This window comes from Triturus cristatus, chromosome 4_2 (assembly GCF_964204655.1).
Source record: "Triturus cristatus chromosome 4_2, aTriCri1.1, whole genome shotgun sequence".
In the NCBI taxonomy this organism is placed as follows: Eukaryota; Metazoa; Chordata; class Amphibia; order Caudata; family Salamandridae; genus Triturus; species Triturus cristatus.
The window spans coordinates 922,946,140-922,972,474 of NC_140586.1; the positions used below are offsets into that span (position 1 = coordinate 922,946,140).

Genomic DNA, 26,335 nt, shown 5'->3' on the forward strand with positions numbered 1-26,335 from the left:
CTTCTCCTATGATCGCACTAGGCCCAGTAACACCACCACACAGGACTCAATATTAGTTGCTTGACTTGGTTCTTTATCAGCAGTAGTACGTTCAATATTTACAGTGGGATCGAGGGATCCAGTAAGAGTCTCAATGTTTGCTAGAAGGATAGGGTAGCGGGACAGTCTTGGTACCAACCAGGTACAGGAGGGCTCTGCGCCAGACCTTGAGTGCTGGTCTCAGAGCGGCTCGGATGTGGGGAGCCGCGACGGCGTCTGCAGGGCTCGGGTGGTAGTTCCGCTTGGGTCGAGCCGCAACACAGTCAGCAGGGCTCCGGTGGTAGGTCCGCGTCGGTCGAGCCGTGACGAGGTCAGCTGGGCTCTGGTGGTAAGGTTCAACAAGGTCGGGCCACGACAGCGTCAGCAGGGCCCCAAAGGTTCGTGAAGGTCTTTAAGCACGGTGGAGCCGCGACGTCGTCAGCAGGGCTCAGAGTGGGGGTTCAGGATGATTCTTCTTCCGGAGGGTCAGCCGCGATCCGATCAGCAGGGCTCTTGACTCCAGGATACAACTGTTGTCCTGTTGTCGGGTCGCCCCAGATATAGGACTGGAGCCCTTTGATGTCCGGAACCTTGCGCCCGGAGGGGCGGAGAGGCCGGGTAGGGAGCGGCCAGACGCCCAGCAGGAGAGGCGCCAGGCCCCAGAGAGCTGTGGGGCGATCGCACCTAGGTGTGGAAGGACGGTTGGGGGTCCCATCGATACTGCCCTCCGCCGGGAGTGGGAAGGGTTCACGTGGTATCCCCCGGGCCAGGGGTTGGTGCCTCGATGTCGGGCCTCGCTGGGACAGAGGCCGGGTGAAGCGGGGTCACGCAGGTGGTCACGTGGAGTGACGTATAATCCAAAATGGAGGAGCTCCGAGGTGCATGGGACCTCGTGCGGCTTAGCGAGGGGGAACAGGACCACGCCACGAGGCCGGCTCCCACAGTGTCACTAACTACATATGTGAAACGCAGTGTATATATGTGAGAGTGTGTGGTTTTGGGAGTGGCTGTATGCGCCATAGTGCAAGTATATCTGTGTCATGTTCTGTTTGTTTTTTCTGCAGGAAGACACAGAATTTGTTAGTATTTTTATGAGTAAGTGAACTTGAGTGTGTTTAACTGTATAGGTGAGTAAATTGGACTGTGATTAATTATTTGCATGACTGACTAGATGTGTCAGTACCTCAATGGATGATTGGCGGTGTGTGAATGTCTATATAGGTGTATAAATGCACAGAGTGACTGTAAGTATGAGTGACTGTAGAGGTGAGTGAGTGGACATGTATTTAAACTTAAAAGTCAATGAGTGGGTGAGTAGTTATTGGTATTGGAGTATCTATGGTTGTCAAAATGGCCGTCTGAAATTTTGAGTCGTTTTATCAAAGGTTATATTAGGGTGTGAGAAGATTCACTAATTTATCACATGGATGACGTCATCAGTGATGTCATCAGTGATGTCACTGACCATGTCATGAGTGATGTAATATGTGACGTCATAAGCAGTGCATTGCGGGGGCGCGAGTTATAGTTAGCTGAACTAACTATAACAGGGGAATTTCTAGGGTTTTGTACGAGGGAAATGTCCAGCTAACTATAACGCCCCTGAAACCTATGGTTTTTTCAGTTAATTTCTAAGGTTTTTTAAATGCCAATTCCTAACTATAACGTGCCTGAAACATATATATATATATATATATATATATATATATATATATATATATATATATATATATCTCAAAATTCCTTCCACCTCTTCCTCGGTCTCCCGAAGATTCTCGGTAAGGGATCACGGCACCACGATCGACAATTCAAAAAATGCTTTATTCCTCACAAACTGTTACAAGGTATCATAGACGGTAAGGACGGTCTACGCGTTTCGGCTCCCAGCCTTCTACTGGACCATAGAGTCCTGGAGCCCAGAATGTCATTTTTAAAGTGCCAGTGCAAATTCTATTCAAAAACAGTGAAGACAGACTAGACGTAAAAGTGTATGAATAAACTTCAAAATGAAGATTTTTTTGTGTATTTCATGTTGATCCATATTTTCGAATTGGAACAAAATAATAATTAAGGTGAAGTACTAATGTGGTTTATGGGAGAAATGAATTTTTTCTTTTTTCTTTCTTTTTCAAAAAAATGGAGATAAACCCGTAATTGTATATCACAGTGTGGAGAATGAAAGTTGTACGATTTCTCCTCGACATCATTATTTACTTATCTTCTGTTGTTGAGGCTTTAGACAAGAGTGCATATCTAAATACATATATGTATATAGTATAATACTTTATATGATTTCTCATATATGTAAAAAAGTAAGGACCTTTGTTGTAAATACTGCAATTGTCTGGCACTCTTGTCGTTTTTTGGAAAAACAGCTATTGCATGGGATAATTTAATTCAATACACTACTCCAATTATGCGTATATACAGCTGTTATAATTGATTGTAAAGTACATAATCAAAAATGCCTCAAACAAAAGGGATAAAGATAACATGTATGATTTTCTCCATAATGAGGAAATCCATCATTTCATTTCTGTCCTCTTTTTCTCCCATAATTTCCCAAGAGGGAGGATATACAAATAGATATGTATCTCAGAGAGTATATTTAAAATAGCAGTTATGTTAGATTCATATAGATTCATGTGAATTCAAAATTCCCGTGTTGACTAGGATGATTTTGTTGAAAGGTCTAACGAATAATGTTTTTCTTCCAATATCATAAGTGTACGTGTAGTTCAGCATCAAGGTTATGTCCTAACGGATTCTCTGTACCAATGGATAGAATTGTTTTAGACTCAGTTCTTCGTAAATCAAGGATTCTGTTATTTCCTCTTTCTTTTTGTTTTACGATCTTAATTGAGTATTTAAGTTGTTTACAGTCACTGGAGTGGAATTCAAAGAAATGTTTTGCCATTGGATACGTAAAATCTTTATTTTTGATGGCACGTAGATGTTGTAAGATACGTAGTTTAAGTTTATTGATGGTACTTCCTATGTATAACTTTTTACATGGGCATTCCAGTATATAGACTACAAATTTTGATTCACAAGTTATGTGATCCATAATTTTTTCGGAGTGGCCATTTTGCAGTTGGTATGTAGTCATGTTTTTGCCATGATCACAAGCTTTACACTTTGAGCATTTCCAGAATCCTGGAGTGTTCAGCCAAGTTGGAATTATATCTGGTTTAAGCTCAAAGTGACTTTGGGTAAGTATGTCGCCAAGAGAAGCTGCTTTCCTTTATGTTATTTTTGGTAAGGGGGACAATTATTTGTGAATGGTCTCATCTAACATCAATATTCCCCAGTGTTTTCGTATGATCTTCTGAAGGTCTTTGCTCTGATTGTTGAAATCAATGATTAGTCTGGTTGTTGTTTCGATCGTTTTGTTACTCTTCCTTTTGCTCTCTTGGTTGGTTTGTAAGAGGTCAGATCTTATTTTGGTGCTGACTCTATTTTTGGCAGTGGTTATTACCTCCAAAGGATATCCCCGTAGCAAAAAACGATCACTCATTACTTTTATTTGTGAATCCAGATCAGAAAGTTCAGAGCAATTCCTTTTTGCCCGCAACATTTCCCCATAGGGGATGCTCCATTTGAGATTTTGTGGATGCCCACTATTCGCATGTAGAATGCTATTGCTAGCAGTTGGCTTCCTGTGCATTCTGGTGCAGATTTTTTTGCCTTGAATAAAGACTTCAACATCCAGAAAGATGATGTTTAATGCACTTGTGGTGAAGGTGAAGGTCAGATTGTACTTATTGATGTTAAGAGATTGTAAGAAGTTCTGAAGGTCATCATTATTACCTTCCCAAATAATGAAAAGGTTGTTGATGTATCTAGACCAAAATCTGACATTTCCTGATTTTTCCTCTTTCAAAACCTCCGTCTCCCATACAGCCATCAATAGGTTGGCATACGTTGGAGCAAAATATGTCCCCATCGCTGTCCCTTGCTTTTGGAGAAAGAGATCACCTTTAAATAGGAAGACGTTGTGTGTCAGACAATATGTGAGCATTTTATAACATGTCTGTATGTTCAAAATGGCTAATCGATCTTGTGTCCAGAAATTGTTTAACTGCTGCTATTCCATCAGTATGGAGGAAGGAGGTGTACAATGATGAAACATCTATCGAGGCCATGATGTAATTATCTTTCCAGATAGTCTTTTCAATTTTCTTCAAAAAGTCCATCGTATCCCTCAGATACGATGGAAGTGCTGTAACATAGTTCATCAAAAAAATATCAATGAACCGAGATGTTGATTCTAACAGCGAACCAATGGAACTAACTATTGGTCTTCCTGGTGGATTTATGGTGGATTTGTGTACTTTCGGAAGGAAGTAGATGGTTGCAGTTATTGGATGGTTGGTTTTTAAATACAGATATTCTTCCGAGTCAATTAAATTTCTTTCTTTCCATGCCAATAGTTTTTGATGATATTCCTCCGTCCAGGTTGTTATTGGATTCGTTTTTAGTTTTTCATAATGGTCTTCAATATTGAATTGTCTATTGGCTTCTGCCATGTAATTTTCACGAGTTTGGATAACAATGTTTCTGCCTTTATCTGAGGCCTTTATAATTATGCTCTGGTCTTCTCTTAATTCTTTTAGTGCATTATGTTCCTCTAATGTGAGATTCCATGATTTCTTTTTTGCATTTTTCTTTTTGATGATTTTTGTGGGATTATTGATTGACATTTTGTTAATCTCCTCCACCATGATCTCATGGAATAGATCAATCTTATTTCCTTGAGGAAGTTGGGGACAGAAAGTTGATCTAGTTTTTAGACCACTGTTCCCTCCTCTATTTGTTTCATATCCCATCATTTGGCAAAATTATAAATCAGTCTCTTGAGAGGATTGGTTCATTTCTGCACATGTTTTCGACCCAGTTTGCAAGGATGTTACTGCTCTTAGGACTGGAATATATTTTATGTTCAAGGGTGATATTTCTTGGCTTTCAGATGTCGACAATTTGGTAAACGATTTTTCTTCAAAATATTTTTTGAGCTTGACTTTTCGACAACACTTGTAGAGGTCGATGCATATATTAGATACATTCAAATCTTTGCTAGTGCAAAACGTGAATCCTTTATTAAGCAATGATGTTTGTGCTTCACTCAAGGTTTTATTAGAGATGTTGATAATCAGGTTATTTTTTTGGAGATTTCTTTTTAATTTTGCTTTGTCCTTCCTCTTCCTTTTTTGGGTCTTGCCCCCTCTTCTTTGTCTTCGTTTTGGGGTTTGGATTGTCCTCTCCCCCGTGTTGATCCTCGACCTCTTCCTCTTTGTCGCGTGATCATTTGCATTAGGGGCATTTCCCCGGAAAAATCCAAGCTTGGTATATTTTGCTGAGCTTAAATCTGAACTCTCTATTGTTCCAGTCGTCTCGTATCCACTGTGATTATCCATCACTGCGCGATTTCTGTATAAATCATATTTTCTAGCGAAAGTATATATGTGACCATTTGTATAGTCCAATCTGTCCCTGTTGAATTTACTAGCTTTGCGTTTTTCAACATCAGCCTCATGTTTATTGATTTTCTTTTCCATTGATTCAATTGATTTTTTGTTTTCATCATCTGTAGGATATTGATTCAACTCCTCCTCCAGTTCTTTGATAATTCCAGTTAGTTTTTCCAATTTCTTTCTGCATGTGAGATTAGTGTGGTCATCAGTCTAAAAGAACATTCATTAGTGTCTATTTGCCACTGTTTTATTAGATCAGCGTCAAGATATATATATATATATATATATAGATATATATAGTTTAAAGTAGCAAATCTTAAATATTTTAATATATGCCTTTAATGTAATCTTAGTTAAATAAATCTGACTAATATTCGATACTATATAAAAATATATACTTGTATAAACATTCATACATATATATGTATGGAATGAGGTTTGGGGTACCGCTTTGGGGAGCCTTTGTGTGGGCGATTTATATATATAACCTCGTGGGAGGAGGAACAGAAGCCAAGGGAGCAAACTTGGCAAAGATCCAAATCCAGCAAACACAAACATCTGTTTAACACAAGGTATTTTCAAAGCAAGTTAGTTTATTCTTCCAATCACTACAGACGCGTTTCGGCAAAAGCCTTGATCAAATAACCAGATCACTGTGCTTAATCACCTTAAGTAGTGCATAGACATAAATAGGGACAATAAGTCATTCTCAAAGTACAAGAAGACTGTTTCCCATCATAAGAAAGTGTTATGAGACATGCATCAGTAGGTACAGGAGCCAAGGCCCACAGGCATAAGTAAACAAAGTAGGAGGCAAACATATTGATATCAAATAACAAATCAAGGGGACAAAAATAACAAACATTATTATCATCATCTGCTAACAAAAATAAAGGGTAAAATACCCATATGATCACAGTCAATGCACCTGTCTGGAAAGAAAGAGAGGTTATGGACATCGCGTTGGCAAAACATCAAGGTATGAGTTTGGCATCATGTTGAAAAAGCGGTAGTGCTGTTGTTTGTTCTGCACGATACACTTTTCAGGTATGTTGCATTTCTGAGGTATTGTTCAGTCCCTTGCCTTTATACACAGCCCACCTGGGCACTATTGCTGCTTCGACGTGATGCGTATTATGGGCAGGGTATAGAAACTAGAAGGTTCTCTCATTGTTTGTGGAGGTATTATGCCTGTGCTGATGCCAAATGCATACATTTATTAGTAATTAAGAATGAATGAAAGAGCACTTACAAGGAGTGTCCTGGCACTTTGCCTCACCGCTGTCAGATGCTCAATATGGTCTAAAGAGTCATTCCTGATTAAAAAGCCATGTTTTCAGTTTCTTTCTAAACTGAGAGGTGGCGGTATCTGTCCATAGCTCAAGAGGCAATTTGTTCCGTGCTAGCAGCCCTAAAGAAGAGAAGGACCGACCCTAGACCGCCGGATCCGAGGAGTTTTGGCTAAGAAGATATTGGCTGATCGAAGGCACCTAGAAGGAGCATAGAAACGGATCCTTGTCCTGAGATACCCTGAGCCAGTCTCATAGAAGGCCCTGTGCACCAGAACAAGGGTCTGAAACAGAATCCTCTTTTAAGATGGAGCCAGTGCAATGCCCGCAGATGAGGAGTTACGTGTGGTCTCAGAGTGAAACCCAACAGAGTACGGCTGCTGCGTTTTGGACCACCTGCAATTTATTACTCAGGGAGACCCCAATACATGGCATTAGCATAGTCTAGCCTTGATTTCACTGGGGCCTGAATGGCCTGCTTCCTGGCTGCGAAAGAAAGAACGTGAAGAAACTTTCTTAAAGCCCGCAGCAGTCCAAAGTAAGTCCCCACCGCCATATTCACCTGAGGTAGGAATGAGAGACAGTCATCAAATTTGATGCCTAGATTCTCCACTGAATTAGCCTAACTCCCAGCGGGAGGGGCATCTACAGGCCCGAAAGGACTGCCAAGAAATAGGGGCCTGTACGCCAAAGAAAAGTAGCTCTGTCTTTTCTGCATTGCATTCAAGCTAATGGTATGTTAGCCAGTGAAAGACGATAGTCAGGCAAGCTCCTATCATTTCACCAGAGAACCCCTATCCCATGAACACAATAGCAGGGTGTCATCGGTATAAGAGACTATTCAAGCTCCCAAGGCCTCGGCAAGTATGGCAAATGGTGTGAGGTAGATCATAAATAAAGTAGGGCTTAAGACAGAGCCCTGTGGCACTCCAACGTGCAATTCATGAGACCCTGATGAGAATGTGGGGGGTCCAGAACTCTTGACCAGACCCTTCAAGGAACAAAGCCAGCCAGTCCAGAGCATGACCTACAGTTCCGATATACTGGAGCCGGCTAGGAGTGTGGCATGGGGTACCGTAACCAATCCCGCTGAAAGATCTAACATGATCTGCACTGCCTTCCCCATCTAACGCACCCCTGATGTAACCTGCCACCACATCTAGTGCTGTCTCAGTACTGAAACTGGGGCAAAAGCCTGGCTGACTAGGATGGAGCAAATTATTGCTTTCCAGGCACTGGGAGAGCTGATGGTTAACATGTTTTGCCAAGATTTTAGACAGAGCTGGTAGCAAAGATATACGTCGGTAATTTGCTAACTCGCCTGGGTCTGCCTGGGGGTTCTACAACAAAGGCAAGATTTTGACCTGCTTCCAGGCGCGAGGCACTATAGCTGATGGTAGAGACTCATTCAAAGGTTTGTTGGCCAAGGGGATGATAACGCTTGCCCTAAGTGCCAATATCACAGGGAAGCACCTAATTAAATTCCCACCCTATACCCATCCAAACATAGCAACCCGCACATAAAATATAAGTAAAATAAATCTGTATTCCATAATATACATAATTAATAGCAATCAGATACTTACTTAAAAATTATTCATTAATTATTACTGAATTACCTTCCCACCCTATACTCTTACAAACCCAACAACCCACTATGACCCTACAAATTACTATTAGCAATTAAATAAAAAAATTCTAAATCACTTTAAGTTACAAACTATATTTAAAAAAATTAATAACAATTATACAAACAATAGTAACACATAAAATTAATATATGAACTAAAACACATTGAAATAATTAAAAAACAATATTCTTTACAACTATATTATTGAAAACGATACTAACAACAACGATATTCTTAACATTCTTAACATCGATATTACTTACCTGAAAAAACTATATTCTTGAGAATGATATTTCTGCATTACAATATTTTTTTCTGATATTTCTGTCTCCCCGATATTTACAAGTAGACATTTCGTCCAAATACTCTGAAAGTCCAATTGAAGCCCATGTTAGATGTGGAGGACATCTAACATGGGCTTCAATTGGAATTCCATAGAGCATATTATCAAGCCCATTATCGCCGTTTTACGTGTGATCCTAACTCCAGGCCTGACTCTAATCACAAGTTCGACCCAAACCCTTAGTGACTCTAAACCCGATGCTAAACAAAACTAAGGGGCATTTTATCAAGCACGGCGTTAAAATTATCGCCACGTTAGCAGCAGAAAACTGCCGCTAAAGCGGCGATAATGGGCTTGATAATATGCCGCAGAGAATTCCCATAGAAGCCATGTTCTGGTGTGAACATGGGCTGCTATTGGAATTCTCCAGGGCATATTATCAAGCCCATTATCCCCGCTTTAGCAGTAGTTTTCTGCTTCTAAAGTGGCGATAATTTTAACGCCGTGCTTGATAATATGCCCCCACATCCCTTCCCGCGCTTTCCTAAGGTCGCTGAGAAATACGTAAACCAGCAGCCTTTGACCTTTATTGAGGCAAAGGAGCTTCTCCACAGGCCCCGGTGGGGCTTCCGCCCCTGCATAGCACAGAGCCTGCCTTGCTGCTTGCTTCCGAGAGTGACACTCCATCTTTGCTGCTGCTAGATCTCAGCGTGGCCTTCAACACCGTTTCCCATACCCTTTTACTGGAATGAGTGTGAAGCTGCGGTGTTGGTTACAAGGTTTTCAGTGGCTAGCTTCTTTCTTACAAAATGGCTCCTTTCAGGTGGCCCAAAGCCCTTTTCAATCTGAGGCCTTCTCGCTGCTGCTGGGGGTGCCTGAGGGCTCTTCTTTGAGCCCTACTTTATTCAATCTGTATCTGCACCTATCATCAGGCGTTACGGCTTTAATGTCATACCTGCACTGATGATACACAGCTAATTACCAGCGCCACAAAATGAAGGGAATGTGGCTGCTTTGCTAAGAACTTGTCTATCGGAGGCCGCCCAGTGGATGGAGCTCAATGGTCTCAAACTAAAAACAGCGGTCCTCGTCCTAGGCAAGCGGCCTTTGATTCGGTCCTCTGGCTCGTGGCCAGACTCGCGCGGACCTCTGCGTGTCTCGAAGCCCAAGGGCAAGAACCGATGCATTCGGTCCTGGGCAAAGCTCACCTTTGTCAGCCAGATTACAGCTTTAGTGGGCAAGTGCTTTGTGATCTGAAAAAGTATTTAAAAAACCCTGTCTGTTTAGGTTGGCTTGTTTGTGCTCTTTTCCAGTATGCTGCACCGGTCCAGTGTTCTGAGTTTGAGACCTGAGTGCTGGGACACTTTGTCAGAAGTAACCAGGCGCTTTAAAAATTACTTTATTATTATTATTACCTTATTATGCAATTTTTTAATAAATATATGTACTGTGTTCTTGTTTTTACTCAAAGTTATTTCTATATATAAACAGATGAAGTAAAAAGAAATTCGGTGATGACAAGTAGATGAGCGCTGTTGCCCTGGCCTTGTGTATTCGCTGCGACAGAGGAGATGTAGGCCATCCTCTATGGTAGCAAAGGGCTATTTTATCCTGCGATGGGGCAACACCCCAATCTGTAGTCATTTAAAAATAGAGTAGGAGTCCCAGTGGGTGGACAGCTGGTTCTACAGTAAGCTCTTTGCCTGACACAACTATTCCATCAGTCCTGTGAGAAGAAGTACTGTGACTCCAATGTGCTTACGCAGAAGGACAGGATGAAGATGGCGTTTTTAATTATAAAATAATAAGGTTCTTTCTGTATGAACTTTACAGTATAGAAAATGTGTAAACATAAAATTACTAAATTTGCTTCAAGTAGAACATTGTGAACAAGGAGCTTTATGCATAAATCCTCCCAAACATCCATAGATACCTGCATTATGCGGTGTCACCATGGATACCACCTCGGACCATGGACCCCAGAATCCGCTCATTGACATTCCGTTGGGCTTTGTGCGGACGTGGACATCATAGGCTACTCCAGGCTGAAGGTCAGAGAGGTCGTAGGTTACAACATCTTCAACTTCTCTCTGAAAAACAACATCAGAGAACAGGTAAAGGCACCCCCTAAAAAGGTGAAGGGGAAGAGAGGATGTGACGACAAATGAAACATCATGGCTGGAGATGAGCGAACTTAGAACTTTATCATGAGGCAGGAGTAACCAGGGATACCCTCACTCCTGCCAACCATCTCTACTTTCAATGTATACTGTTCAATTCCCAAAAATACCTGTTCACCCTCCACATTGCAATCATCAGCATGTTGACATCCGTCATATCCCACACACACACCCACAAACATAGCCGAACAGAAAACAGCCTGTAGATAATTCTGCAAAAAATCTTTAAAACCTGTGCTCATTTCCTCCTCTCCCAGCCATCACAGTCGGGCTCCACCACCACATAACATTCATGATAAATATTAGATTATTGATTACTTTACCAGTCTACCATATATGCAGTGTGTGCACTTCCAGTAAGACATAGGGAGTTATTACGATGGCAGCGGTTGGACCGCCGACCGCTATCTAAGCAGTCAGGAGACCACCCGACAAGCATGCGGCGGCCCAACTGCCGCATTATGAGTTGTCCACCATGCTGGTGGTCGGAAAGTGCTCTATACCACAGCAGCTTATGCTGCGGCCAAGGAAAAGGGCCTGAGCACAAGCCTCTGTGGTATGGAGCTTCTGCACACCCATGCACCGTGTCGTGCATGGCACACAGTGGATGAAGGTGAGTGGGGGCATTCCATGTGCCCCCAGGGGCACGACGGACGGGGGCCCTGTTTGGGACCCAAATTCTGTTTGCAATAGCCTTTTATTGTCTAAACCTGACTGTGCTAATAACACAATTCCTGTTACTCAAGCTTTATGCGATGAGTTAGCTTCCTATCTGGAGGATAAAATCGACAAGATAGTTAGGGATTTTGATCATCCACCAACAGCGGTGGAAGAACCTGATCCTCAGCTGTCCAATGCTGAGCAGTGTTCTCTGCCATCACCAGACTCTAAGCCCAGCAACCCCACCATTTTAAAACACTGCCAGCATACTCTGGATTGCTTTCGCATTCCGGACAAGGAAACATTTGATACCTTAGCCAGGGGTGTCTCCTCTGGGTCCCCCTTGGACCCCCTTCCCCACAGAATCTGGAAGGAATACGGGGCCGAGCTCTTCCCCTATTTACTACTGATTTGTGGTCTATCCTTGAGTACGGGAGAGATCCCTAAAAACTGGAAGGAAGCAGTTGTGACCCCTCTTCTAAAAAAAAACACGCTTGACCCCGGGTGTGTGGCCAACTATCGGCCAATTCCTTTATTGCCATATCCAGTTAAAATTCTGGAACGCATCGTCAGTAAGTCTCTATCCCAGTATCTTGAGGAGTATTCGCTCCTTGACGAGATGCAATTTGGCTTTCGGCCCAAGCACGGTACTGAAACAGCACTTGTTACCGTGCTTGATGATATGAGGATGCAGGCGGACAGTGGCCAGTCAGTGATCTTGGTGCTGTTGGACATGTCAGCGGCTTTTGACACTGTAAACCACGGTATACTGTTGAAGAGACTTAAAGACCAGGGTGTGACCGGTCGCGCCCTTGACTGGCTTTGTTCTTATCTAACAGACAGGACACAGACAGGGTGCCTTCTGCCGTTCTCCGCTAACAAGTCTTGCTTATGACAGGGGGTCCCGCAGGGCTCAGGGATTAGTCCTGTGCTCTTTAACATCTATTTGCAGCCTCCCATTCCGCTTATTAGATCTTTTGGAGTGGAGGTGGTGAATTACGTGGATGATACCCAGCTCGTGTTTTCCTTGGAAGGGAATGATTCCATTTCCTTGGAAAGATTTCACAAGTGTATGACTAGCACCACAAAGTGGCTTAAAAAGAACTGGTTACAATTTAACAGCTCTAAAACGGAAGTGGTCCTGTGTTCTTCTGATCAGCCTGTTTTACCCATCTTTCAGCTGTCCCCTACTGGCGCACCTATTACCCCTTCTAGCACAGTACGCAATCTGGGGGTGATGGTGGATCAGGACCTCCAACTGAATTCTCAGGTCAACAAAACGGTTGGCACTTGCTTCTCCCTAATCCGAGTGCTGAGAAAGATCCTCCCTTTTTTGCCTAACTCTGCTAGAACGCAGGTTGTGAGCTGCGTAATTCTCAGCAGACCTGATTACTGCAACTCTCTATATCTGGGTGCGCCTAACACCCTTATCGGGAAGCTGTACAGAATACAGGCCATTGCAGCGAAACTCGCTTTAAATAGGCAGCGAGGGAACTCAACCACATCAGCCTTGCGAGATTTGCATTGGCTGCCGATCCATCAGCGAATTCAATTCAAAGCTTTATGCACTGTCTTTAGGGCAGCTCATGGAATGGGCCCTAAGAACCTGCAAAGAAAATTCAGCTGGTATTCTCCAACTAAAAACCTTCGTTCTGCTTCTGCATTTCTGATGAATGTAGTCAGGTTCAGGCGGCTCAGAATAGGTGGCTGATCCTTCTCTGCCGTTGCTTCTCGGCTATGGAACACTCTCCCTTTGGATCTACGTCAGGTCCAAAGTCTTATGGATTTCAGGAAAACGTTGAAAACGTTTTTATTCCCTAAGCTGTAGTAATTTTTCCTTTGATATTATCTCTCTTTTCCTCCCTTCTTGTGTCACACCTCGGCTGCCCCTATTAACTTCTGGTGGGGACTCTCCTTTTTAAGCGCCAGGATACCCGTCGGGTGATAGAGCGCTCTATAAGCACCTCATTACATTACATTACATTACATTAATGGAGGTCTTCCCGAGATAATAAGGCTGTTGGAAAGGGATATCATAATCCCGACGGCGATGCCTGCTTCGGCACCGCCCCTATTCAGGAATACGATTCTAACCACCACCCCATGGGGATCACTGATCCTGGCGGAGGGGTGGTCTTCCCCCCAACAGCTGAGGGTCTGAATCCTAGACTCCGGCGGTTGGAGCGAAGGGCTGTCAGCAGTCAGAGTGCCACTGACAGCCTGTCGGTGTGCGGTCCGACCGCCATCGTAATAAGGCCCAAAGTTCCTACACCAGATGTGGCTCCTTCCTCCAAAGCCACTTTTATTTATTTAGTGATTTGAGCAGTGACAGAGGGATCTCTACTACATTTGTGAAGTTGAGGAGTCAAGTTCTGTAGTGAAGGACGTCATCACGGAGACGGGTGCAATCGCATGGCCTGGCTGCTCCATGATTTGTCAGATCCTGGCTTGAATTTTGACTTGGGAGGACATGTGTTCCAGTGGCCCTTGAATCAGCCCTTGAGCAGCAGACGCATAACTCAAAGCACCCACCATGCCAGATAGTCCCCTTTTCCATGCATCTCCTCTCCTATTGACCCCTTCTGTGTCCATGCAGCTTTGGGAGGAAGTCTTAAGATGGCCTACATAGCAGTCAAACAACCAAAGTGTGATAATGTTCCCATTTTCTTTCTCCCAGTGGTGGCACGTCTGATGAGTGATGTATCTTCTGGAACCTAAAACGTGTAGTGAATCTAATGGACATGCTGGGTGAATCACGTCTCTAGTAGCGGGGTGCATTGCTGGTAGAAATGGGTAAACAAAGTAAGTGGCTTGATTTTGCTAAATGCATTATTGTCACCATGTCTGGCAAAACAGGTTTTTTTGTGGGGTTGGAAAATGTGCTGGAAGAGTCAGTAGCCGGTAATTCAGTTGTTAGCGGCGACTGGATGTGAGACGAAAATTTGTCATCCATGGATAACAGGAATTTGAAAACTTCAATGCTCTGTGGCTTTTGCACAATCCCCCTTTTGCTAAGATTTTGGTTAAAGATAGTAAAATCCTGGTTATTATAAGGGATGGATATTTAAATACTTGGGTACTTTGTGTGTGTTGTTTGGCCTCACCTTCTCCCTGCTGAGCATTAGAGCAGATGTCTCTAATTTTTCATCAGAAATTGACATTTGGTCTCAGCATCTTTTTGTGCAGGTAGGGTTGGAAAAGAAATGCAATAAATCTTTATGCATATCTTTCAGCTGGCCATGATATTGAGGCTGATTTTTGGACGGTACTGCTTTTTAAACATAAATTGCCCACCGTGCTGGGACTTGTAGTTCTGTATATATCATTAAAAAAAGTGAAATGACAAGTCCCACCATGCTCAGTGCTGTTGGCTGAAAAATGGAGACTGGGTTTAAAGTCACCTTCGTGAATGGGGCCAGTTGGCAGCTACACATGTGGCAAGGTTCATCTAAAATCTTGAGGTTGAATGGCAGCCTTAAGCATTCGGGGGCATTTTGCATCACCCTTCACCTTATGTGGATATCTTAAAACTGTTGCGTTGATACAGCCCCCCCACGCGGACCGGTTTGTGGTGCCCTATCTAATGTCTTCATGTACCGCTACCCTCCCATGTGTTAAGGTTCTGATGGTTTCTTGGCACTGCACCAAAGCACTGCACAGTTGCCTTACCATTTGTGGTGTCTCTGAAGAGCTTGTGGAGCAGTACTGAAGCTCAAAGGTAAAGAGATCACTGTATTCATCAGAGGGAATCTCCCAGCGCACCCGGATCTGCCCCAGCCGCCCAGTCCAGACTGCAGAAACATTCTTCGGAGGGTCAATTAAACCTGTAAGAGATGTGAGTACAAGGTAAACCGGTCTTCTCCCGAGGCTGGAAGAGAAACCAAACTTGATCAAAACACAAAGGATGTTTCTGGGGAACTTCAATATTAACTGTTACTCTACACTAAGCCTGGGCGTAGTTCGCGTAGTAGCACTACACGTAGCTACACGGAGTACACTTTGATCTACTACGTTCAGCTACTCCTCAAACTGCGTAGTGCGCATAGCTGATAGCACAGTATGTTTCTCTGCACTGAGCAATAATTGCACACAACATCTTGCACACTGCAAGTTATGATAATAAGCATTTCTGTCTTTATATGCTAAAATGCATATAGTCATTTCACAAAAGTGAAAATAATAAATTAGCACGCAGTGAGAGAGGTGATGATTTTGGGATCCTCCCTAACCTAGGGAGAGAACCAAGCAGATGCCTTGAAAACAAAAAGCACATCTTCTTGAACGATTCGGCGGTGGTCCCATCCTCTGAGGACCAAGCACAGTTATCTAGTAACGGAAAATGGTACTGCAGCTTGATGTAACAATAATTTCAATGCTTTTGCATTTGACTTGTGAGGGACATCTAGTAATGACTAGTTGAACTGCAGCTCTTTGTAGAATTATTTTGATATTGGACACTATAATATTCACTGCCCACTGCTAATCTTGTCCCATAATGCTTTGCAGGGCCTTTAGTTGGGACTGTATTTTTGCCCATAACTGTGCTTGGGGTGGTCCTAGGAGGAAGGGACCACCACGGAATCGTTCACCAGCATGATATGCTCTTTGTGTTCAAGGTATCTGCTTGGTCCTCACCCTAGGTTAGGGGGGACCCCAAAATCATCACCTCTCTCATTGCCTGACCGTGCATTTTGCGTAGTAGGGCAAACTTTGCTCTACAAATCCACATAGCATAACACGCCCCAGGTTTTGCAGCCATTCTTCAACCACATTAAATTTTTAGGTCTCGCCTACGCAGCGGGGCCTTTAGCCGTTGTTCTTCACTTTTTCAAGCACTGCACTGCACTTGTGGCAGCATCCACCTTGAGGAAGCGCACAGCGGTGCGCCACAAGCACGAGTGCAGTGCTTGAAAAAGTGAAGACGGTGTGCATGCTCTCACTGATTCACTCACTGACTGACAGACTCTCACTGACATACTCTTCCACTTTCTCTCACTCACTGACTGACTCTGTAGGAGAGTAGGATCTGCCCCCACTTTGTTTCTGATGTTTACACTGGTTTCTGGCTATAGTCTGGCTGGGACCCTGCTAATCAGGGCCCCCGCCTCTCTGTTCTCTCTAAACAAACTGGAGTGCTTATTAGGTGCACTAGTGATTGGATACTGTGGTGCCTTATGAGTCCCTAGTATATGGTACCTTAGGTACCAAGGGCATAGGTACTTCACAGGCCTACCAGGGGCTGAAGCATGTATTATGCCACCCCTGGGAAGCAGACTAAATCTGACACCACAGGCCTGCTACTGCAGCCTGGGTGAGGTGGTGCTAGCACTCCTCACTGAGATATAGGTTCACTATATCTCTCCCTCCACACAAATATAAACCTATCAGTCAACCCTAAGGCAGGCCCTATCAATCCTGAGGGCAGGGTGCTTGGTTTCCATGTGAGGGGGTGCCTCTGCCTGAGCAGGGCCCCTCTGCAGCCCTCAGAGTCTATTCTCTGTAGCTGTTTGTGGATGCGGTTAAACCATATACTCTTAAGTGCATTATAACCTAGCGGTAAATGCTAACTTTGGGATGGCTGCATCAAAACATGTCGTGTTTGGTGTCAAACGCCTTGGAATCATACCCCCACACCAGTAACTGGTGTGGGAGTATGATTCCACCCTTCTAGAGGGATAGACATGTACCCACTGTGGAAACACGGTAGAATCCTGAAGAGCCCTGGCATCACAAAATGGATGCCACCAGCACAGACACTGGGCTGCCCTCCTGCTGCTGACTGAAAATCGCAGTGGAGGAGGCCCAACAATATGCATCCTGTCACAGGGAGGTGTAACCACCTTCCAGACAGGATTTAGTGTATTGGGGCTGGGTGGGTGCACTCCTAGAGTGCTTTGAAGTCCTGCACTGGGGAGCAGTAAGCTCCTCTGTGCATATGCCAGCTCAAACCGGTTCAGGGGCCACCAGCCCCTGCTCTGGCGCAAAACTGGAAAAAGGGAAGTAGGTGTAACCACCCACTCCCCTGACCCTCCCAGAGGAGTGGTCATAGAGCTAGTCCCTCCCTTTCTTTTAGTATAAGATAGGGAACCCTTGCCATTGCAAACTAGATACGCCTGGACAACGCTCTTGAAGAAGAATCCTGGACCTTCGATGTTCCACTACCTTTGGAAGACTGAAGAATCTCCCTTGGAGTCAAGGAGTGACTCCCCTGCTTGGCAGGCACCAAAGCTTTGAATCAACGGTCGCAAACTTTCCCGCTCCCGCCAGAGTCCGAAGTCCCTGCTGACCCAGAAGTGGATTTCCTGACTTCTCGATGGTCATTGTGAGTCCCCAGCAAACCTGAGGCGAGTGGACACCACGAGTGACGAGGAACAGCAATACCCGGGTACCGTGTACTATTGTCAAGTGCAACCCCTTCACGACGTTCTATGAACTTGTGCACTGGACCACATGTGTTCCAAGCCTCCAGCAGGATTTCCTTAAAAAATCAGAGGTCTACCTCGCCCAGAGTGACCGTGGGCTCCTGTGAAGCAAATCCTCACGAGGAGTCTTCACGATCCCTTGCCGGCTGGCTTGTGGGTCCCCTGAAGACTTTTCTACAGAACCAAAGGGCTCCCCTGATTGCTCCAGGCCTGCCCTGACTTGCACTTGCTGGGTGAGTCCCTCAGACCTTGTTGGTCTGCACCGCTGACTTTCTTCACATTCCACAAGACTTGCTGTTGCCAAGGCTTGTTGGCTCCAATCCGGTTGCCGACACCTCAGTAAGCTGCAGACTTTGTGACATACTCTGAATCCAGCTCCTGGTTGTCGTCGACACCTCCTGGACCTTGTGGCCGAAGAGTCAAGACACCCGTGAATCACCTGAAATCACCCGACTACCGTGGGCATCCAGCTTCCTGGCCCCGGGTCACTAGCAAGTGACTGTGAACACTGTCCCTTCTGCTTTCAGGTCTTCCTTCTTCAGAATCCAGCCTTGGATTCCACCGGACACTTCTCCAGTCTTCACAAGCAGCAAATCTTCTTCGGCCTCTATTGAAAACGACGCCGCGACCTGACACCAAAAGACACCTATGCATCCGGCTTCCCTGGGTGAGGTAACTCGTGCACCTGTGTTTTGGGCCTCGAAGTACGTACCCTGTAAGTGTCTTGCTTGTAGACTCTTCCGAAGTACCCTAAAACTTTAAAAATCCAACCGCGACTTGCTCCATTGAAATCAATAGGGAACCCGCGGCTGTGTTCTCACACTGCACGTGTCTCCCGTGGGTCCTTTACTTACCTGCCTTGGGTGGATTAGTGAGGCCCCAGCGATTCTAAAGGCCCTAGGCCTTGTCCCCTTGCAAGTCGACATTCCTAAACCTCTTTTTTAGTATATGTTCTGGTACACCCCTAGGGCCCCAGCCATATAAATGCTTAATTTATTGTGAAACATTGATTTGTGCATATGTCCTTGACTTCTAATTTCATAAAGAGATTAGTAGAGAGTGTCTAGTAATAAATACATATATATTTTATATATATACCTAAGTGGTGTCCTTTCATTTAGTGATTCAAGAGATTATAAGGTAAAACAAGCTGCTTTACATTCCTCTGAGACTTAGCCTGAAGGCTGCTCTCCACAGCTACCACTAGGATAGCTTTCTTTAAAAGGTTGTCTTAAACCTATCTACCATAAGAGTCGAATTGTACTGGTGCAAGGAGGCCACTTTAACTAGTGACCAGCATGTGCCAGGCCAACTTCTCACAGACTCTCACTGACAGACTCTCACTCCCTGTCAGACTCTCACTCACTGACAGACTCTCACTCACTGACTGACACTCTCTTTCACTGACTAACTCTTCCACTCTCTCTCACTGACTGACTCTCTCTCACTGACTGGCTGACTCACTCTCACTGACTGACTCTCCCACTCTCTCTCACTGACTGACTGACTCACTCACTCACTTTCACTGACTCACTCACTCTCACTGACAGAGTCTCACTGACAGACTCTCTCACTGACTGACTCTCCCACTCTCTCTCCCTGACTGACTGACTCACTCTCACTGACTGATTGACTCTCTCTCACTGATTGACTCTCTCTCACTGACTGACTCTCTCTGACTGACTTTCTGTCACTGACTCTCTCTCACTGACTCTGTCTCTCACTGACGGACTGACTCTCGCTAAAAGACTGACTGACTCTCGCTAAAAGACTGACTGACTCTCGCTAAAAGACTGACTCACTCTCACTGACTAACTATCCCACTGACTCACTCTCTTCCACTCACTGACTAACTGACACTCTCTCACTCTCATTCACTCTCACTGACTGACTCTCACTCTCACTGACTGACTCTCTCACTCTCGATGACTGACTGACTCTCTCACTCTCACTGACTGACTGACTCTCTCACTCTCACTTACTGACTCCCTCTCTCACTGACTGACTCTCTCACTGACTCTCACTCTCTCACTGACTCTTACTCTCTCATCCATCAGTCTTCTGCGGGCATCCGTGGATATTCACTTGCCGCCGACCCATGCACTGATATTTACTATCCGGACTTCGCCAAGCATTTGAATCAGCTCTTCAGATTGATTATACTCTTTGGATCGTCCCTTCATACTATATCATTTTAGACCTTCGCGTAATAACAGACGCCAGCTGGGTTAACTCCTTTCCTTTACCTTCTTGCATCACGTCAATCATTTATCGGGAAGGCCCTTCCCTGCCAGGTTGACGCCACCATCTGGTGGACGAATTCATTAGTGCCTTTTTGATTACTGCTGGCTCCTAATACTTTGCAAATTATCATCATTATACAGATTCCTTCATTGAACGTTTTATACAGTTTCCATTTCCCCAGTAGATTCATTTACCTTGTTCATCTTTCTATAGTTCGCCAGACCCCCCATGGACTCCTGCTTTAATTCCACAGTTACGCCCTGAAGAAGGTGATACCCCGCTCTCAGTGGGGGTTGCACCGAAACGCGCGTCGGCGTGTCTCTGGGAAACAATTAGCCCTTGGTCCCTATGCATCTTATTGTTTTAATCAAGTATCATATGTTCATATTATCTTGATTACTCCTCTATTCATCTATTGATTCTAGTCCTCTTGTCACCTTTGATGTTAACATACACCAATAGTGGATACTGAATTTTGAAATTTATGTGATTCATGAAAGAACATATACTGATATATTTCAAAAATATTTGCTTTATCGTTTTTGTATAGGGAATTGACATCAATTTCGGAGACTATGTTTGATGATTGTTTATACATTTTTTACAGTCAGAATGGGATATGTGAGTGGTTGTATGCATGAATGACTGGTATGTAAGGTGGTCCATGGGAATCTGCACTTTCATTTGCAATGTTGTTGTATATATTTTACGATGATAATAACAAAACCAAAATAAAATATTTTGACTAAACTATTATTCTTTTTCTCTTGGCTTGAGCACATGCTTTAGTGGGAAAATTATATTTGACAACTTAATTGCGTTTTCTTGAAAATCGACAGGTAGTGCACTTTTGTTATTGGGCTCTCTTACTCTCTCACTGACAGACTGACTCTCTCACTCTCTCACTGACAGACTGACTCTCTCACTCTCTCACTGACGACTGAACTCTCTCACTCTCACTAACTGACTAACTGACTCACTTTCTCACTGACTGACTCTCTCTCACTGACTGACTCTCTCACTCACTCTCACTAACTGACTGACTGACTGACCTTCACCCTCCTGTTATTTGTGCCCCCCCATAACAAAACAAGCATTGACATAGCCAATAGGTCTCGCCTTTGGGACCTTATAAGTGTTTAACCATGCAACAGTTGATGCTGTTGTACCAATGATATTGTGCTGCATAACTAAATACTTATAAGGTCCCAAAGGCGAGACCTATTGGCTATGCCAATGCTTGTTACAAGCATCCTTCCTATTGCTTTGGCTGATGAGCAGTTCCTAGAGTTTGACTTCTCCCTGGTGCGAAGATGCACACAACGAAGAGCGCAAAGTTGACTTATCCACAGAGACATTGGACAGAGGCATGGAGTCAACCATAATGAGTAGGAAAGGGAACATAACAGAGCTCTATGACTCAGGCTCTCTGACTCTGGCTCTCTGACTCAGGCTCTCTGACTCAGGCTCTATGACTCAGGCTCTCTGACTCAGGCTCTATGACTCAGGCTCTCTGACTCAGGCTCTCTGACTCAGGCTCTATGACTCAGGCTCTCTGACTCAGGCTCTCTGTACTAAAAAGAAAATAATATATCTGCAAAGTAGCCCTGTTTCTTGTTTATGACCTTGGCTCCATAGCTAACAGTGCTTTTCACTCTCAGACTGTGCTTTCCATTTAGCCTTCTTAACATGGGGGTAACAATCCCAGCATGAGGAGTTCTCATGGCCAAAAACTCCAAATTAAGTGAAGGGATTGCCTGGAGCCGCCTGGACATTACCAAATCACACTGGTTGACCAGAATTTCAAAACTAACCTTTCCATGGATGTGACGTTTTATTTAAAATATGGCTCCTTCCAGCACAATCTTTCTTTAAAAGATGCTGTGGTTTTTATTTAAATATTTATTTTAAGTTTTGGATGGAGTCATTAGGACCACATGAGTAGGACACTGCTCTAAGTAAGTTGTGAGAGTGAAAATTCCAATTATTGGCCTAGTTCTAGTAATACTTTACACTGGGTTTGCATCCAAAATTGGCGAAAACCCAGTGCAAAATATTGTGGTGGGATTTACTCATTCAAAGCATGATTTGCATTAGTAAGTTACCTGAAGCAACACAATGTAGCGTTATGCGTTACTTTGTGCTGCTTTGCATTACTGGTGGGTTTCTTGAGTAGAATATGGGTATTCCCATGCAACCACCCATGTGTTTTGATGCAAATCCCTATCGACTAACATTGGTAGACCCGGATTTGGCCAAACGTTTATCTCTCCTCAAGGCAGGCAAACCAGCAGAACAACTTTTAAAAGTCTGCCCGGTTTTAGGTCTCGCCTGACCCAGCACATGCGCTGGTCTGGCGAGACTTATTGAGAGGGCTCCAAAAAGTGCTACCAGGCCAGCCTAGAGCTACAGTGCATGTGCGCGGGCACGCGCGCCACGCTTTCCCGCGAGTACTTTCACTTTCGCAGCCTCACAGATGCTTTGAAGTTTGATCGCGATCACTTTCGCGGCCACACGGCTGCTTAGCATAGCCAATAGGCCTCGCTTTTGGGACCTTATAAGTATTTAGTTATGCAACTGTTGCATGGCTAAACACTTATAAGGTCCCAAAGGCGAGACCTATTGGCTATGCCAATGCTTTTTAACTTTGCATGTGTGCTGCATTGCACAGCACATATATTCATTTGCAAAAGTATTAACACCTAGTTGTTGTACTGGAAGGGTCCTTGTCGAGCACAAAACCGTTGCTTGACAGAACTCACACACCCTTGTACTGTGGTGTAATTGTGTACTGGTGCATGGCAGCACAGGGGGCGAGAGATACAGCACCTTATCTTTCACCATTTGGCTGTATGCAGTGCTTACAGCAGCTTCGGTTGTTGTGCTGCATTGCACCAAAACTTTGTACATTTGCTCCCCTGTGTCTAGGGCACAGCACCTTCCTCTAATGTGCTATATCTTCTTGTATTGATCTGAGAAAACATTTAGGCTGTTTGTGAACATTTGAAAATCTGTGTTAAGTTTAAAGCTATGGTAGCCCAGACCACCACTCTGTGGATCCCACCAGTGCCACCATGATGAATAGCTCTGATCATTCAGCCTTCCTAGACCAGTGGAAGTCACTGTGGCACTGAGTAAGTCTTCTGCCGCTGGGTTGGAGTTATCCCCTGCTCTTGGAGTAAATCCTCCTTTCTATGAGTACACAGCACAAGATGTCTCCCAAACATAACTGGACATCATGTGCAGCGATTGCCAGTACTGAGCAGCCTCTGAATCACAAGAGTCAAAAACACCACCTCTGATCACCTCGGCAATGTGGAGTGCAGACAACAGTGCCTCCTTTAAGCAGTCCTATCCACCACATATGGTTTGTGAATGCTTGTCATACGTCATACTTGGTTGCACATTGAGAAGGTTGCAAATTTCTGTAAACTCTGCAAAACTGTGTGTCTTAACTTACTTCTGAAAAAGGGGTTTTGTGTACGAGTTGTAAGGGTTCTGAAGCTTGCTTCCCATGCCCTTAGAAGGATCAATCGCCTCTAAGTTGCAGTGAAGTCAATCACACTTTATACGGAACCTACAAGTACATTAGGTCTACGTGGAGATGTCAGATCCATATATCATATTCAATGATTGTGACTCACCCACGTCGTCCACCTCCACCTCCCGGGTATATCTCGTTTCATTGGTCCTCACATCCACCACTTCAATGTACATCTTTATGTAGAGTCGTACGTCCTCCCAGGGGAAGCTGCAGATGTGGCGATAGCCTCCTGAGCCAACGTCCTCCACTGTGATTGGACACTGCGTGGCCTCATCATCTCTGCAATGGAAGAAGATCGTAACCACTCTATGCTCTGCTCACCCCTCGAACATGTCCACTAGTGGCCTACAAGGCTTGATCTCAGCCTCTTCCCATCTTTGAGGAGAACACCCTGTTTCTTTCAGTCAGTCAAATTCACTTTATTCGGTTAATTAAAACCATAAAAGCATACTACAAAAAATACATGAAATATTACAATTGCACGACACCAACAAGATACAAAAAAGATATTGTAGAAAAGTTAACATTTCTCGAGGTTAAAAATGATCTAATTCATATTAATCCCTCTTTTTTTCTTTATCCTGACTGCTGCTGTCAGAAAACTAGCAATGTTAAAAATTTCCCACACATTAGTCATCATCTGTAAATAAATAAAAGCAGGTCTAGCCTGTAAAAATCCCATGCCCCTTAAAATAGGTAAAATGAACGGCTTCCGAATATGGATAAAATGTTCACAGAATAAAGTAAAATGCATTGAGTCCTGGGTCGAGAAATTATCACAAGAACAAGCACCCAGGTCCTCAATCTTTTTCCATCCCTTCGGTTCTGCAAGAAGTAGATGTAATTGATTGAATCTAAATCTCACTAAAAGGAAACGATGATGCTGATTTGTAACTAAATTTAAATAGGGTTCCATGGTACTTGAAGTGGACATTAATTGATGTGTCCGCACCGATGGTTTTTTAATTTCCCTGGCCTCCCTATCCATCTGTGCAACCTGCAAAAAAATATTTTTAGCCCAAGTCAAATCCGCTTTAATCAGGTTCTCTGGTGAATTAAACATTTCTGGCCTACCTAGGTTGGTAGCAAGCTTTTTTACATGGCTCAGCCAAGGGATACTGCTTGCATAATCATGCGCTAAACAATCACAAATAATTTCAAGATTCATCCCTAGCTCTGGGTTTGTCCAAATGTTTATCCACTTTAATAAGGGTGCCATGCTGATTAGGTCAGATATAAATCCTAACCCAGTTTCTTGCTGGATTATAAAAGAGGATTTGCCTGTGGGACAGATAGCAGGCTTCTAAGAAATTTGTTTTCAACTATTTGAATGTCCCTCGATTCTAAGCCTGGGCGTAGTTTGCGTAGTAGCACTACACATAGCTACGCGGAGTACACTTTGATCTAGTTCAGCTACTCCTCAGACTGAGTAGTGCTCAGCTACTCCTCAAACTGCGTAGCTGATAGCACTGTGTGCGTCTCTGCTCTGAATAATAATAGCAAACAGCATCTTGCACAGTGTAAGTTATGATAAAATAATTATTTCTGTCTTTATATACTAACACACATATAGTCATTTCACAAAAGTGAAAATGAAAATTAGGAAGCAGTGAGAGAGGTAATGATTTTGGGATCCTCTCTAACCTAGGGAGAGAACCAAGCAGATGCCTTGAAAACAAAAAGCACATCTTCTGGAATGATTTGGCGGTGGTCCCATCCTCTGAGGACCATCCCAAGCACAGTTATTGGCAAAAATACAATCCCAACCAAAGGCCCTGCAAAGCATTATGGGACAAGAGTAGCAGTGGGCAGTGAATATTATAGTATCCAATATCAAAATTTTGTTGCGAGTTTACTGTCTTTGATATTGTTCCCACTGGCCTGGTTATCCTTCACAGGAATACTGAATGTAATGTAGACTTCATGCTGTTCTACGTTGGGAAAAACTAATAAAAATTGTTTAAAAAAAAAAAAAATCCAATATCAAAATAATTCTACAAAGAGCTGCAGTTCAACTAGTCATTACTAGATGTCCCTCACAAGTCAAATTCAAAAGTATTTGAAACCCTTTCATGAAGCTTTTGCATTTGACTCGGGTATACATAGGAATAGAGGCATTGGTATGGGTAGGGCATAGGTAGAGATTGTAGGCAGAGGTAGAAGTGCTAGATTATAGCCAAAGACACACAATTGATGGACGGAATGCAGAACAAATCAAAACATTCACACCCAGTCAAGAGATCTGGGTTAAATCCATCATTCTTTTGCTCACCATACCACCGCAGTTTAGACCTGACCATATGCAAATCAGTCTTGACCCTGTGCCTCATGGGAACAGTCCAGCCCGAGCTGCTAAGCCAGGTCCTCTCTGGACCAGAAACAAGCATCCTAGGACCGGTTTTGGGGTTTCACCCCTCATCAGCCAGGATACCTTGAATCCAGTGTCACAGTGAGCCCGGGACGTTTGGGCATACCCGGCGCACTTAGGGCGATGAAGCAAAAGATACATAATTGATGGATCTGGCCAACCGCCTATCACCCGCTTTGACAGCATTCCATACTAGCATTCTAAGAACAATGCATGAAGTAGA

At 43.9% G+C, this 26,335-nt stretch overlaps 1 protein-coding gene across 1 annotated transcript in view; it reads right to left on the reverse strand.

Moving 5' to 3' along the window:
• The window catches only part of MPL (MPL proto-oncogene, thrombopoietin receptor), a 238,382-nt gene that overhangs the window by 119,513 nt on the left and 92,534 nt on the right, over positions 1–26,335 (reverse strand). The window contains exons 3-5 of the mRNA XM_085602979.1: positions 23,845–24,023; positions 15,204–15,358; positions 10,628–10,784 (exon numbers count right to left, since the gene is read on the reverse strand). Coding sequence (XP_085459105.1) covers positions 10,628–10,784; positions 15,204–15,358; positions 23,845–24,023 — 491 coding nt within the window. The remainder of the gene's footprint in view (positions 1–10,627; positions 10,785–15,203; positions 15,359–23,844; positions 24,024–26,335) is intronic.